Source organism: Sus scrofa, chromosome 14 (assembly GCF_000003025.6).
Source record: "Sus scrofa isolate TJ Tabasco breed Duroc chromosome 14, Sscrofa11.1, whole genome shotgun sequence".
Classification (NCBI taxonomy): domain Eukaryota; kingdom Metazoa; phylum Chordata; class Mammalia; order Artiodactyla; family Suidae; genus Sus; species Sus scrofa.
This window is the reverse complement of record NC_010456.5, coordinates 81862470-81875953: the sequence shown is the minus strand read 5'-3', so window position 1 is coordinate 81875953 and position 13484 is coordinate 81862470. Positions and strand designations below refer to the sequence as shown.

Sequence of the window (13484 nt, the reverse complement as noted above, 5' to 3'; positions counted from 1 at the left end):
GCCCTCAAAAGACAAAAACAAACAAACAAACAAAAGAGTGAGAGAGAGATTTGGATACACAAGGAAACACCAAGGTTGCAAACACAAAAATGCTCATGTATAGACACAGCAAAGAGGGCGGCCTCAGGAGAAACCAACCCTACTGAAACCTTGATCTTGGACTTCTAGCCTTCGGAACTGTGAGAAGATAAGCTTTTGCTGTTTAAGCCCCTCAGCCTGTGATACTTTATTATGGCAGCTGACTTGTACGGGAGAGGCAGTGAGCAGGCCTCTGTCCCTTCTGGAACCACCTCTCCTACTCTGCTCCATGGCACCCTGGGTGGCCCTACTGACCACACCTGCCCAGCTCTCAGGTCTGCCGGTTCTTCATCCCAAGGTGAGTACACTCCCCCTGCCCCCCAGGCCTGCTCATGCAGTCCCCTGACTAGCCCTGCCCTCACCACTGCTCACCCACTGCACCGTTAGTAACCCCCTGTCCAGGAGCCCAACTCTGACACTCTCTGCCCAGATCCTAGGCACTTCCAGTCCCAGCCCTTCTCGGTCACTCTACATACCAGTCTTTCTCAATCTGACCGTGAGCTTGCGCTGGGATGGACCGAGCACCCTTGGGAAGTGGCTGTGGGTCCCAAGAGGCAGATGGCACCAAAGAGACAGATTCTAACTTGAGCTCTGTCCCTGGATATAAATCCCCTCTTCTTCTCCAGCCAGGGTCTCAGTTTCTATCCATGTTTTCCAAACTGTTGTCATTTGCATATCAGTATCCTGATTTCTGCTGTATCTGCATCCATCTTCATTACTTACCATTTTCTACAGATCAGCGCCTCTCTTCTAATAATGTTTGTGAAACCAAGGGTTTGATGTGCTATACATATATTCTATATTCATTACAATAAATAATGATTAAGATGAACATATGTTCACCCATGCTCCATTACAGTAAAGTGTAGAAGTTAAAAAGCGTGCTGTGGAGGCAGTCAGCCTGGGTTCAAAGCCCAGCTCCTGGCACGTTACCAGCTGGGTGGCTAAGCTGCCAACTGCCCTGTGGCTACTTCCTCATATGTAAATAGGAGAATAGCACCTACTTGCATGTATTAAAGGCTTAGCACAGGCACAGAGCAGCTGCTGGCGTTCTCACCACCCACGTTGCTAGGTGTGGTCACCATTCTCCATCCACACCTGCCCTCACATGTTCACTGCTGACACTGCCGGCCTCACCTTTGTCTGGGATGTCCCTTTGTCTCCTGCAACGGCCAGGACCCTGTCCTCAGACCATTGGTCTGCCTCCCAACTCCCTCCCAAGGGAACTTCTTGTGGCCCCAGCGCCTCAGACTCCATTGACCCACTCACAGCTCCCAAACTTCCATCTCTAGCCCAAACCTCTTCTGACCACTGGACTCATACACCCAGCTGCCTACCTGGTATCTCCAGCCCAAGGCTCCTAACTCTCCTTCCTCCTGAAGTCTGCTCCATCCAAGCATCCCAGTCTCAGTTGAGGGCCCCTCTCCTCTTCCACTGGCTCAGCCAGAACATATCCTGTGTCATCCTTGAAAACTTTCTTTCTCCCACTCTCCATGTCCATTAATCAGCAATGGGGCCAGAATCTGACCCCTTCCTCCTCACTACCTGCCCCTACCAGCTAATCCAGGCCACCATTTCTCCCTGGGATTTACTGCAGCAGCCTCCTCTCTGGTTTCTTCTCCACACAGTGGGCAGTACACTCGCAAAATCTAAGTCAGATCATGCCCTGCCTTCACACTGAGCCCTCCAATGGCTGTTTTACTCAGGATAAAACCATGCAATTATCAGCAGAGCTTCCTCCTGTCTCTAACCTCACCTCTTCCTCCTCCTCCTCTCACACACCCCATCTGCCCCACCTCACCAGCCCCCTTCACTATTTCCCGGTTGTGCTGAGGGCCTTATGCTCAGGGCCTCTGCATGTGCAACTCCTCCGAGTTCTTTTTTTTTTTTTTTTTTTTTTTGCTATTTCTTTGGGCCACTTCCGGTGGCATATGGAGGTTCCCAGGTTAGGGGTCTAATCGGAGCTGTAGCCACCGGCAACACCACAGCCACAGCAACGCAGGATCCGAGCTGCGTCTGCTCAGGGCAACGCCGGATCCTTAACCCACTGAGCGAGGCCAGGGAGCAAACCCGCAACCTCATGGTTCCTAGTCGGATTCGTTAACCACTGAGCCACGATGGGAACTCCTCCTCCGAGTTCTTAACTCAAATGTCATTACCTCAGTGAGGACTGCCCCCAACATCCTCAGTCCCTTTATCACTTCCTATCCCAGTTTCTAACTTTATAATTCCTCTCTAAAGGAATCTGGTACAGATCGAATTTAGTTTTCGTTTATTGCCCATCTCCTGCAACAAGAAGATGAACTCCATGAGAACAGAGATTCTGCAGTGCCGTTCCCTACACCTGTTCCATGACCTGGCATGTGGCAGAAGCTCAGTTTATATTTGTTAAAAGAATGAGTAAAGAAGTGTTCCTTAGTATTATTAATTGTTCTATTCATTTACTTTTTTGGCTGCGCCTGCAGCATGTGAAAGTTCCCTGGCCAGGAACTGAACCCCACACCACAGCAGTGAACCCAGCCACCGCAGGGACAACACAAGATCCTTAACCTGCTGCATCACAAGAGAATTCCTGTTCTGTTTATTCTTTTTTGGGGGGAGTGGGGTCTTTTTGTCTTTTTAGGGCCACATCCGCCCATGGCACATGCAGTTTCCCAGCTAAAGGTCGAACTAGAGCTGTAACCACAGCCATCGCGACACAGGATCCAAGCCGAATCTGCAACAGCTCATGGCAATACCGGATCTTTAACCCACTGAGCAAGGCCAGGGATCGAACCTGTGTCCTCATGGATACTAGTTGGGTTCGCTAACTGCTGAGCCACAACGGGAACTCCCTGTTTATTCTTTATGCCACACTTTGGAAATCACTGGATGGGGTGCTCTTGAAGGCTCTCTCAACTCTAATATTTCATATGCCAGCAGATAACTATATCAGCCCACAGGAGGCTCCCATTTCCCACACCTCCTCCCTTGCTTCCTACGAGACCAGATGCTTACAGACTCAGGAAACCTGCTAATAATATCTTTTAAATCTCCACCAGGGGGCTCTTTCAAGAAAGTGAAGGGTCTATGCAGAGCGGAACTGCCAAGTGTCCTGCAAGCTCTTGCCTGCCACACCTGTCTGCCCTCATTACCTGGCTGCAGGAGCCAGGGACTGCCTTACCTGCCACCAGGTGGGCCCGGCTCCGGGAGCACAGAATTGCATTGAACTTGGACTCATCTGTTCCCAGGCGGTTCTCCCCAGCTGCATAGAGCTCCTGGACAGAGAGGCAGAAGGGTATGCAATGCAGCCTCACCCCAGAGGCACACCAGACCCAAGTCACCTAGGAGAGCTGGGCAGAGAGCTGGGGAAGGAGGCGGGATGGGTGCAGAGCTGAGCTTCACTCACTGTGCAGGACTAGACAGTATCCACGCATCCCCTCACTGAGCCAGAATAGCTGAGGCCAGCTGGACCCAGGACTGACAAGCAACAGCTTTCATCCAAGCAAGGGAGCAACAACATGGAGAAAAACTGGCTTGAGTCCTAGCTCTGCTACCCATTTGCCATGGGACTCGAGGCAGGCCACTGGCCCTCTCTGAGCCTTAGTTTCCTCACCTCTAAAATGTGAAGTTTGGCTTAGATTCAGGGTCACAAACCTGAAAGCCCAAAGGGGCCAGCTGGGTGACTTAAATGTGGGGATGAGGTCTGCTGTAAGGCCAGAGAGTGGTGGAGACCATGGGAACTAGGCAGAGGGGCAACTACTTCCCAGCTGAGTACTCTGACAGAGGAATAAGGCTCACAGATGCCAGATCCATTTCTCATGAGGAGCTAGAAATGCAGATTTCTATGTGAAATTTCTCAATCTTTAAAAGCAGTTCCCCTATCTATTAGAGGGAGCACTTGAAACAACAAATATAATAACTGATAGATCACAGTTACGGATGCAGGATTTTCTGTGATAGGTGCTTGTCCACTGTTTCATTGCATGCACTGTTGTGTATGCAAATGGGGAGATGCTATACTTTCCTTTTAAATATTTGAAGGTTTGAGACCAATATATTTGCCTATTTGCAATTTCTGTGCCAGATGGCTCCAAAGTGCCTTCCAGGGGCTCAGAGATCCCATAGGTCAAGGTGAGACCAAGCAGGTCCAGGACTAAGAAAGCAGAGCAGTAGGCGCAAGGCCCTGCAACCAAGACAACTTTTGCCTCAGCTAGGAAATGGCCTGTGTAGGAAACAGAAACAGGAAAATCCCCACTGGGGCAAGAGCTAGAGCCTAGGGCTTTGGAGACATCCAGCCCTGAGTCCAGATATGGGAATGGGTGTCTCAAGCCAGGGAGATGTAACAGTGAGGCGGTCTGGGACCAGGGCAGAGTCAGGCGCTGTCTAGGCACAGAGAGTGAGCCTTCATCCAGGTTTCTCTGGAAACAATGCTCAACCTTTTTGAGCCTCAGTGTCCTTGTCTGGAAAGTAAATGGGCCAGACCAGAGGGTGGCTTTCTTCCAGCCCATATAGGAGAGCACTACAGAGGTCTCTTCAACCTGACACATGACAGACAAGGAGCCCTCTGGCAGTTCCTATGAATGCTTAGGCCCTGAGGGGCAGGAGCAATAAAGAGAGGAGAGAGGTTCAGCCAGCTCCATCCTATCAGGAAGCTAGCGCTTTCTCCAGGTTGAACGGCTATGGGCTGAATTCATTAGTGAGAAACCAAAACTCCTCTAGAGACACATTTGGACACCTGGACAAAGAGGAAAGGAACAGCAAGAGTCTGTTCCCTCTTTGGTCAGCAATTTACACCAGGCTGGGGACAAAGGCAGAATTCTAAGGCTGCACAATTAATGCGACAGGTAGTTTCTAGGCTCAAATCTTCAAATGCTTAATAGGCAAGTGTGATTCTGCCCCATTTGCAAACATAATGGTCTATGCAACCAAACACAGGGAAAGTACCAAGTCACACAAAATCCCACATCCTTAACTGATCTACCAACCACTGTAATATTTATCATCTCACATGTTCCCTCCTACAGGTGGAGGAAACGGAGCCTAGGGAAATGGGGTGACCGGCTCAAGGTCACGCAGTTGATAAGCAGCAGAGACACCTAGAAGTCACAGCATCTGGAATCCATTCCTTGTCTGTTGTTTTTTCTACCCCAAAACTCCTCCCTCGTGATGCAAGAAAGTGGAGACATCCCCCCCACTCCACCCCCCTGGCTCAGGAAGCCAGGTAAGCGGCATCACACTCACCTGCACGTCTCTCTGGACGAGTGCCATGTCCACATTTGTGCTTTCATCCCGGTTTCCCTGAAAGGAGGCAGGATGTGAGGTCAAGGCCACTCCCTGAAGTTGCACACCCTCCCTCCCCATTCCTCCTCCCTGTGGCTCAGTGATCCACCTCTCTCTGCTGTGGGTCCACTCTGCCCTGAGGAAGGTACCTGAGAGAGAGAGATGAGGAGCCGCTGGAAGTGCCCTGATGTGTCGCTCCGAATGGCGTCTTCCAGGGTCTTTTTGAATTCTGAAAGGGAGACGCAGGGAAGGGCCACACACTCAACAGTGGGCACTGGCATGAGAAAACAGGTGGACCACATGACCCCCCAGGGATTCGCAACCACTAGAGATGAGGAGGGACTGATGCCCTGGCTGACCTGGCCCCAACTACCCCCAGGAGGTTCTCCCCAGCCCTCCCTTACCTTGGTCACCCAATCCTGTATACAGAGCAGGCAGGGCTGGGTCTTGGAGGGAAGCCCATTGGGTTGGGGGTGGCAGGAGATAAGGGGATAAGGAAGCCAGGAAGGAAGAGAGGCCCTGGGAGAGGGTGCGGCCAAGTCCCTGAAAGCACAGGGATCAGCAAGGGGCAGAGGCCTGGGGCCAGCCTAACCTGTCTTGTAAGCTCTGCTCAATTCCCGGATGTGCTCGTTGCTGCGGGAGGCCAGGATCTCAATCAGGCAGGCTTCATCAGTGCCGGCTCCCTGCAGAGGCAGATTGCAACAAACCTCGAGCTTGTTACAACTCCTCACTGGCACCCAGGGAAGAGCAGGTGCCATGATCCCCAGGGCACAAACCCCAGGGGAAGAGGCCATGGACACAGGCCTGCCCATCATTCTGCTGCTGTCCAGGCCTGAGACAGCCAGGCTCCCCTCTGCAGTCCCAGGAAAACACCAGTAATGACAGCTATATGGTGACCAGCAGAGATCAGGTAAAGAATCATCCCTAGTCTATCCACCAGGACACTGAGAATCAGAGAGATGTAGTGACTTGTCCAAGGCTATAAATGGTGGGGTTGAGATGTGGACCTGGATCTGTTTCATTCTAAGTTCTGCCCATGAATGAGATAGAAACAACTGAGAAAATGAGTTTAAAGTGAGTATGGACATGTGAGAAAACTTGAGTCCTAGAGTGGACAGTGGAGCATCTGGAGACACCCAGGAAAAGACAGCAACATTAAGGACGAAAGAGATGACCACATCAGGGACAGTGAGGAGCAGGACGATGGGGTCAGCAGCCTGGCTTCCATGTCAGTTTGAATCCTGGCTCTACAGCTTACTAGTTGTGTGACCTTGGGGAAAGTTATTTGACCTCGCTGTGCCCCAGTCAGGTTCCCATGTTACTTCGCAACATGGGAGCGAAGTAAGCAGGTATGGTAGGGGGGTCCCTGGAGCAAGAGAACCAGGCATGACTTTCTTGACCTAAAAGAAGCCATTTTTGGTCTAAGCCATTTTGGAATCTAAGCCTGGCTGCAACACTTATCCTTGAACAAATCTCAGGAATTAATGACCTGAAGGGAACAAAAGATCAAGCTGTTATCAGGCAAGAAAAGTAACAACAGAAAAGGTAACAAATCAGATGTAAAGACTCCAGTTCTGTTTCAGTGGTGAAGATCAGCATAAAGCCCTTAACTGGAACCTAAGGGGTGATGTTGAGCTTTTCTGGCCCTTGAGACTTCAATCGGCTACAGCTTGGACTCTGTGAAGGCAGGTGCCCTTCATGTAAAACTTCCCCAATTTTGCTGTTCTGAGAGACACTGCTTTGGGAAAGATCCCCAGGGCTCTCCTTACTTGATGTTAAGTAATAAATCCTTCCTTTTCCAGCTTTTTGGCTTGGTCATGTCTTTTGACACTGACCAAAAGGTACACCTTAGTTTCTCATAATAACCTCTTAGGGTCAGGAAAAGTCACTGTGCCTGTCAGGCCTCTGAAGAATGGCAGATTCCTTCGGGGCACCTATTCAGTTCACAAGGACTCCCCCGTCTGTGGAAGCTGCCTCTCCCCATCCACAGGACATCTGCTGTGGGTCTTGGGAGTCAAAGGACTGTAGGGAATGTGCAGGACCCTCCTCTTGGACATAACTAGACTAGGGAGATACTGAACCCAAATGAGGCCCTTCAAAACCAGCCCCCATTTGGAACTTGAACCGAGAGATAGTCAGTCTCTCCTGTGGCATCTGATAGGTACGTGGAGAGGGGTCAATAGGGATGCTGTGCCAAGGAAGGAGAGACACAGAAGCAGAAGGAAGAATGAAGTGGACACTCAAAAAGCAGCAGAGATGGAGTTCCCATCATGGTGCAGCAGAAACAAATCCGACTAGGAACCATGAGGTTGCAGGTTCGATCCCTGGCCTCACTCAGTGGGTTAAGGATCCAGCATTGCTATGAGCAGTGGTGTAGGTCGAAGACGCGGCTTGGATCCAGGGTTGTTGTGGCATAGGCCAGCAGCTGTAGACCCCTAACCTGGGAACCTCCATATGATGAGGGTGCAGCCCTAAAAAAAAAAAAAAAGAAGTGGCAGAGATGAGAAATCTTGCCTGGGTCTCATCCCTCTCCAAGCCAGCCTGCCTGTCTTTATCCTCATAACTGATTCTCCACATTTGTTCTGCTTAAGCTCCTCCAGACTCTTTCTATTATCTGCTAATTATAGAGTCCCAAAGAATGAGGATGATACCATCCACACCTCACACCCTCTTCTTACCAGTGCATCATTAGCTTCCTCTACAATCCCAGATGTCACAATGTTTTTAAGGTAGAGAGACTTAGATGCTCTCTGATGATGACTAAGGCCTTATTTGCTCTTGGAGAAACCACCACAAGTTCCCCTTTCTGCAGCACTTGGACTCCAACCTGGGAGGGTTCGGCAGCTGTGCTGACAACAGTAGCTGAAGAGCGGGTTAAGACACCCCACACAGTGCAGGCCTTGCCCCAGGCTATGTCCACAACATGCACACTCACACACACACACACACACAGCACGTACACACCTTGATGGCTTCCTTTATCTCATAAGCATCAAAGAGGATCGGTGTCTTCATCAGAGCCAAGATTGTCTTCTCAAAGTTTCCTGACAGTTCAGATTTCAGATCTTTGATCAAATCCTGAGTGGACATTCAAAGGAAAAAAAAAAACCTATTTTGAGAATCCATGGGAGGTGACTAACAGGGACATCCCAGATCCAAAGACCAGCAGCTTCGGCAGAAAAACCAACTCAGGCCCCAGTCAGACCTGCAGAATCAGAGCCTGCTTTCACACCAGATCCCCAGGGAACCCATGACGGCACATTAAAGTGGGAGATGCACTGGGCCAGAACACTAGCCTCATCAACGCGGACCAGGTGTTTACCTAAGATCCAAAAGGCCCCAAATCCAAAATGCGTCCCCCGAACACTTGTTCAGTACTTAAAGCCTTTTCTTTCAAAGCCCTTCTATCAGGTGATCATGAAAGAAGGCAGGGGTCAGCAGCCTGGTTCCCAGGAGGGGAAATAGGCCAGGTGGGAGTGGAAGGCAAATAACTCGGCCATGGAATTGGTGAGTCATGGCACAGCCAGGCTGCAACCCAGATCTCTGGGTGTCTCCCATCAAATGTAGTAGCCGGTGAACTGTGGGATTTCTCCCTCAGAGGGTGCTTCACCTCTAGGAGATGCCATCAGCTGAGAGTCAACAGGAAATGCCCTAATGTGCCTTACTGTCCATCCAGGAGATCAGACCCAAGGGAAAGCAGCAGAAGGGCTATGCCGGAGGATATGCCTTGATTCAGGAGGGACCCCCTACCCTGACACTCACCTTCCCATAAGCTGTCTTGAAGGACAGGAGGATCTGCTGCCGCTGCTTGTTGGAGCGACTCCCCAGGCAGTCAATGATGGCCTGCTCATCAGTCCCTGGAGGAAGGAGGGGTGGGAGTGGGCAGGGCTGGGGGTTGTGGGGATGCTCTGTGGCTGGAGACTTTCCTGGTCTGGGTCCTCTAAATCTCCCGGGCAGCTCAACTGCACTCCCATGTCCACCTTCTCTTCCTCCACCACTGAGGCCAGACTGCCTCCACCCAGTGACCCCAGCCTACAGAGCCAACGTGTAACTGCCTGGGCAGTCAGGGAGTGGTTAGGTTATGTGCCACCCGCGGTCTCTCACCAAAGCCCTTCATGGCCTTCCGCAGGACCTCGGCGTCTCGCAGGGGGTCAAAACCAGGGGCGTCTGCAATGGTGCCTCGGTTTCCAAACTGCTCAGACAGACAGACAGAAAGGTGCTATCTATATTCCTCCAGATGTGAGACTGTCCACCCCAGACTCTGCGAATGACCTATCTTCTAAAAGCTGGGGTACCTGAAGGAGCCTGCAACCAGTGGCACAGGGGACTCGATGCTGAGTTGGCCTAAGGTGACTGTTACCTGTCGTCATGTCCTGGCACTGATGCCTGGCTCCTGTGGCTAAGAGCCCACCTAGAGCTAAGTCCTGATGCTGAAAATCTCCCCTCACCTGGGTCCTGATTAAGAATGATCCTCGGGAATAGGGGACCACCAGAGACACATCAGGGCTCCCCTAAGGGGCCTGGCCAGTCCACCTTCAATGCACATTAGGAAAAGGTGTTCCCTCCAGGATGCAGGTGTCCAGCCTAGCACACGCAGCCTCCTGGACTAGCTCTGGTTTCCGGGCCCCATTTTCTGGATCCCGTGACCTGCTCGCCTGCAGGACTTCTTCCTGACACAACAGCTGCACTCCAAGCAAACATGACTTTTCCTACCTAAACTGTCTCCTGGTGGATTATCTAGTACAAACTGGTTCTAAGAGTTAAGGAGTTAAGCTGAAAACAAAGATAAGCGGGAAGGCAGAGAGGGAGTATGACAAGCAAGGCAGAGGTTGGGGCGGGGGATGTGTGGGTGTGGGAAAGGGAGGGGAATGGACCCTCTGACTAAAAATAGTCATCAACCACATACTGCTAGCCCTGTGCTTGGCTGGTTTGGCCATGTAACCATGACAATGAATTCTAGGCTCTGTAAACATGAACTGCTCTCCAAAATGAGCCAAGAGCAGCCCTGAAAGAACTGCCAACAATCTTCCCTGCTCAAAGGAGCTGGTTTTAAGAATCCTCTGATACCAGTCTGAGAGAGCACATCCAGGGGACAGAAGACTAACAGCCCCTGGGCATAGACCTTGAGACCAGTTCTTACAAAGCACAGACCCAAGGCAATAAAAAACACAAGAGGAATGAAGAGTACTGGGGGCATTCAAACCCAAAGCTCATGGGGCCCATTTAACCACTGGGAAAAACCAGGCAACTGTGCCTAGGGCCTCAGCAATAAAACCGGGGTACAGGGAGTCTGTGAGAAAGTGACACTGAAAACCAGAGGTTACAGCTGGAGGACTGGGCCCTCCCCCATCCCCGCAACCTCCCCAGTCTTGCTGTCAGAGGACACTAGGCCACGTGTCTTGAGCCTTTGGAGCTAGGCCTGGACAGAGAATAGCATAGGGCTGGCACTCACCTGGGCTGGCGGCACAGCAGGGGTGACGGTCCCGGACCCCGAGTATCCTGGGTAGCTTGGCATCGGCTGCTGCCCGGGAGGTGGCATTGGCGACTGCCCAGCATAGGGCATGGGGGGCTGTCCAGGGTAGGCTCCCGGGGGCTGCTGCCCGGGGGGTGGCATGGGCTGGCCTGGCACAGGGGCCCCTGGGTATGGCGGATATGTAGGCATCCCAGAGGGTGGGTTTCCTCCTGGGGGCGGGTACATTCCATATGGAGGAACAGGCTGCTGGGCAGAGGGGGGCTGCCCAAACCCCCCTGGGGGGACCGGAGGATAACCACCCCCAGGGGCCCCTGGGTACAAGTTTGGCACATTGGCTCCTCCGAACGTCCCGGACATGTTGGCTGCCTGAAAGTCCACAAAGCAGAGCCTTAGACTGACAGCCTCTGAGAAACAAGGCTGCCCTCCGTCCATCTGCCCTTCCCCGCCCTGAGGGAGCCAGCAGCAGGTACCCGGGGCTACACTCTGCTCAAGGTGAGTCTGAGCACCACCAGCTTCTCAGCAAGGCCCACCCTGACCGCACACCTTGTCCTACATGCCCTCCAACTGCATCGCTGACCCTTTTACCTGCCCTTGTGGCCAAAGTACTCAGACTTCCTCTAATACCACATGGTTCCCTTATGCCATGTGTCTCTTCCCAGTGGATGGTAAGCACTCCAGGGCTGGGATTTTTCTACCCCCAGTGCCCAGAATGGGCCTGGCACAGATGAGGCCAAGTATTGGTTGCGTTTACAGTGAGCATGCATTTGTTTTTGGATTATAAAATATACTACTTTACAAGCAAATCAACAAAAGTATTATGTTTGCTTGTGCAACCAGGCACCCGCTTCCAGGCCCACTCAGAACAGTTATCCTCACATAAACATATATAACATGCAGGTGCATGTGGCCACTTTTACAGGGCATGTGCATGCAAGAGGTGCATACCCTTACCCCGCTCGTCCCTATGCTGAGCTCATATGGTGCGTGATGTATGTGCCCTGAAGGCACACCCCTACCCAATCCCCTAGAGCCGAAAGGGTCCTGGGAGACGATGTGGTCCAAAGCATTTCCCTGCCCTTCATTTTACAGATGGGAAAATCAAGACACAGTGAGAGCCCTGATGAAAACCTTTATGTCCTTAGATATAGCTCAATACATACCCTTGGGGACCACAGGTAATCTCTCTCTCTCTCCCTCTCTCACACACACAAACCCTCTGACACCATGGGAGCCAGCTTCATCCTTCAGGCCATGCTAGTGCAGCCCCAGGGAAGCCCGGCGGGAAGGCTGGACTCACCATTCCTGAGAGATAGTCCTGGTTGAACTGCCCTGCGTAGTTGGCCACATTATCCAGCCCAATGGGGGGCATGCTGGGTGGCGGGTAGGCAGCGCCTCCCCAGGCACCACCTGAAAGCAACAGCAAGCCGGTTAGCCCCAGAACGGCCCTCCAACAGGGAAAGGCAGAGACATCAGCTCCCAGGCAGCTGGGAGGGAAGGCCAAGCAGAGCCTCGGACGGCCCTGTATACCACACAGAAAATACTCAGCAAGGAAGTCTAACCCAATCCCCCTGGCAGAGCAAGAGAAGAGGGAACCTTCCTTGCCTTCTAGGGAGGAAGGAGGGGTTCAGCAAACCCTCCCAAACCCTCTGTGAAATTATTAAGCAGGTAGAGGGGCCAAGGGCAGACCTGCCCCCCTGGGCTCACCCTCGTGGAGCACAAGTACAGACAGATCTCTCTCGGGGACACTGTGCTGAGCCCAGGACAGCGGTGAGCTCAGGGAGCACTGACAGACCAGAGCGGGTGAGGGTGGGGGTCCTGCCCAGCTGGCTGTTTGCTAACATCGCAAGTCTGGAAGAGGCAGGGAGAAGCAAGATGACAGGATGGAAGGAGACGGGGCTCAGTCAGGGAAAACACCCATCCTTGTTAAGGGGATAGCAGGGGAACAGCAGCAAAAAGCCACACCTCTGAAACCAGTGGCACCTGGGTATGTGCTCTGGGGCAAGGCACTCAACCATCCTGGCTGTTTCCTCAGGTGAAGTGGGGATAGTTAGCGTTTGTCTCAAACTGTGATGAGGATTAAGTGAGTTAATGCTGGGCAGGGCTTAGCTGGGGGCCTGGTGAGCATTCATATGTTACAGTTGTCACTGTGACAAGCACAACAGCCAGCATCACCCTTCAGGCTGCTGGCCTGTTAGATGCAGCCCCATCCATGGCAGTGGAAAGAACCTGAGGGCCTCAGGTTTGGCTTCAGCTCCAGGACATTCAAGACAGAACCTTCCCAGAATCACCTGTCAGCTCCCTCTCTTGCTGCTCAAGTGGTGACAGAGGTGGCAGTAGTAGGACAAAGATGGCTGACTGGCTAGTGCCACCTCCCTGCTACTGACGCACAGCAGCAGCTGCAGCAGTAACATCTGACTCTTAGTGACTCCCTCTACTTCCTCCCTCTGCAGGGGATCCTCTGCTGCTGGGAAACCAGGCACCTTGAGAACAGGGCAGGAAAGGTGACAAGGGGCAACTGTCACTGAGCAGTGCTGCAGAGGACACTGTGCCAGCAGTTTTACCTGGCTATCTCATTCTTATCTGGGCCAGCCCAGGGATGGAGACCCTTGAAGCCATTTGCAAAGGAGAAAACTGAGTCTCAAAACTTAAGGCATTTGCCTGCTGCTACCAG

General features: G+C 52.2%; 1 protein-coding gene across 4 annotated transcripts in view; it reads right to left on the bottom strand.

The window, feature by feature from the left end:
• The window catches only part of ANXA11 (annexin A11), a 44361-nt gene that overhangs the window by 3612 nt on the left and 27265 nt on the right, over positions 1–13484 (bottom strand). For 3 of the 4 annotated variants that reach the window (XM_001924178.6, XM_021073998.1, XM_013983377.2), the window contains exons 3-11: positions 12111–12220; positions 10793–11179; positions 9445–9532; positions 9103–9197; positions 8305–8418; positions 5933–6023; positions 5490–5569; positions 5302–5358; positions 3242–3335 (exon numbers count right to left, since the gene is read on the bottom strand). In XM_001924178.6, the coding sequence (XP_001924213.1) occupies positions 3242–3335; positions 5302–5358; positions 5490–5569; positions 5933–6023; positions 8305–8418; positions 9103–9197; positions 9445–9532; positions 10793–11179; positions 12111–12220 (1116 nt within the window). The remainder of the gene's footprint in view (positions 1–3241; positions 3336–5301; positions 5359–5489; positions 5570–5932; positions 6024–8304; positions 8419–9102; positions 9198–9444; positions 9533–10792; positions 11180–12110; positions 12221–13484) is intronic. The other variant, XM_005671147.3, reaches the window with a different exon arrangement.